Genomic DNA, 2500 nt, shown 5'->3' on the forward strand with positions numbered 1-2500 from the left:
GCTTCCATGCCAACTTTATTAATAGTTCAAAAACAAATCAAGATTCATAAATATATGCTTATTAACACATGGAATAAAGAGTAGAGCATATTTCGATTGTTGGGTCATCTGACATGCGGTCGCGACAAACAAAGAATCTACCAAGATTAATTTGACTCGAATGTATCGGGGAAACGAGCCTCGCCCTCGTAGTTGACCTCGGCCACGTATCCGTCGTCACCGTCCACGAAGTACTTGACGGTCTGCAGGCGGCCGTCGGGGAGCTGCACGTAGTAGGATCCCTGGGTGTTGTCTCCGTCACGGGCCTCCTGGTGGCCGAAGTCGTTGCCTGAGTCTTCGTGTCTGACAGCCCAGTCGAAGTCATATCTGGCCTCACCTGACTCATAGGACTCGAATGATTCTTAGGAGAGAGAGGGAGAGAGAGAGAGAAAACTTAATTTGCTAAGTTTATACGCTCATGACAGGCAGTGTCAGTTCTCGAGAAAAACACCTTAATACACACACACACACACATATACATATATATATATATATATATATATATATATATACATATATATATATAAATATATATATATATAATTTGATCCAGCATGTGACATGGAAAATGGATCAGTGTCCGTGTATGGCTCCTAGTATGATAATATTTTGTATACTTCGTATTCATCTAACTGTCACTGTCTGTGTCTATTTATCTGTCTGTCTCTGTCTCTCTCTCTCTCTATCTATATCTATGTCTATATGTATGTATGTATATGCATGTATATATGTATGTATGTATGTATGTATCTATGTATCTATATATACATACATATATATGTATATGTACATACACATACACACACACTCACACACACACACGCTAACACACACACACACACACATATATACACTTCTCTGCCTGTATGCTAGAAGGTAAGGATTATCCGCAGTTACTACACCAAAGGATGATGTTGAGAAACCATGTGCTTGCGAGACTTTAGCTTACATCTAGGCTAAATACCACATCCTTCTTCTCAATCCATTTGTAACACCCTACTGACGGAGTACCGTGTAAATACCAAACCATGAGGTCAAAGATCATCGAACGTCCAGTGACAATAGACTTTATTTTTAAATCAGCAATCATATTTTCTTATGATTTTTTTTAGTTGATAACGAAAACGTGACGTGTTGTTATTTCTAATGAAAAATGATATATAGTATTTATAAGTAATCAGAAATCTCCTTTATATTAAAGATATAAGACACCCTACCAAACAATCTTGTATTTTATTATTTGTATATTGTAAATAGATAATCACATGTAAAATGAATTCGAGCGATATATTTTTAAGAAGATAACTATCGGAATATGCAAATATCATGTTAGCTTCAGAATGAAAGAATGACAAAATACAGATTTGTAACAAAGGCCTGATCGTTATATGCAGATCTTTAACAAAGACCTGGTTATTATATGTAGTTTTCTAACAAAGACCTGGCTGTTACATGTAGTTAGAAATTTGAGTCTTATTTCAGGTCAATTCAAGTCACGTATAATGGTAAGGGGTCCTCGCGACTGTTCATCCTCTAAATGGCTTTCGGCAGTATAACCCAACTCAGTATTATCAGGTAAGGCTTAAGTAAGGCCTAGATGTCAAAGCAACCTGGCTGGTAGTCTGGAGACTCTCCGTAATCCCTCTCACTTCTCTTTCTTTTTAGAGGAGGGAGAGATGTGCTAGGAGGGGGGAAGGGGTACCGCATCGCCTCTTCGTTTAGCCTTGTTATACGTTGATCAACAAAAACGCACTCAAAAGCAGTAAAAATGGCCAGCAAACGTTGGACACGTGTAAAGAGAGAGAGAGAGAGAACCCCCCCCCCCCCCGCAAAGATCCATTTTTTCCGTGTGTTGAAAAAACAATCAAATCTATCAGGAGTCCACAAACGATAATCACCTTTGGAGCCAATCGAGTTAGTAAAACTTAAGGTTAAAACACACACACTAAATAATAATAATAATAATAATAATAATAATAAAGAAAGAAAGAAAGAAAAAAAATCTGGCATTCTTAGGTATTATATACTTTTGTAATTTAGCTTTCGACTTTGTTATGGATATTTCAATTTTAGGCCCAGGCATGCTAGACTATATATAATTGTATGAACATATATAATTTAGGTATGAATTTGTATGCTCATTTGACATATGTATTCATACATATAAAGTATCAATCTATCAATAAATTCATTTGCTGGGGTATCACTCTCTTGTTATTTCTCTAGAAACGGATATTTCAGCTTTGATTAAAACTTTATTATAGATACATAACTTAAGCATATTTACACATATAATTAAAGAAGAGTGGGTATCTCTGTCGTTGGGTCATCTCATGTAGTCTTAGCAGTTAAAGGATCTACTTCGACTCATTTGACTCATATGAATCGGGGTAACGGGCCTCTCCGTCGTAGTTGACCTCAGCCACGTATCCGTCGTCACCGTCCACGACGTATCTGACGG

At 37.0% G+C, this 2500-nt stretch overlaps 1 protein-coding gene and 1 pseudogene across 1 annotated transcript in view; both read right to left on the reverse strand.

Moving 5' to 3' along the window:
* Positions 1-146: 146 nt before the first annotated feature.
* On the reverse strand, positions 147-404 carry LOC147467268 (pro-resilin-like; annotated as a pseudogene).
* Positions 405-2384: 1980 nt separating this feature from the next.
* The window catches only part of LOC122245010 (pro-resilin-like), an 850-nt gene continuing 734 nt past the window's right edge, over positions 2385-2500 (reverse strand). Inside the window, exon 3 of the mRNA XM_086532076.1 lies at positions 2385-2500. This exon is cut by the window's right edge and continues 160 nt beyond it. Coding sequence (XP_086388202.1) covers positions 2397-2500 — 104 coding nt within the window. The 3' untranslated portion in view covers positions 2385-2396.

This window comes from Penaeus japonicus, unplaced genomic scaffold (genome assembly GCF_977035675.1).
Source record: "Penaeus japonicus unplaced genomic scaffold, GWHDUDI00000001_assembly GWHDUDI00000037, whole genome shotgun sequence".
Classification (NCBI taxonomy): domain Eukaryota; kingdom Metazoa; phylum Arthropoda; class Malacostraca; order Decapoda; family Penaeidae; genus Penaeus; species Penaeus japonicus.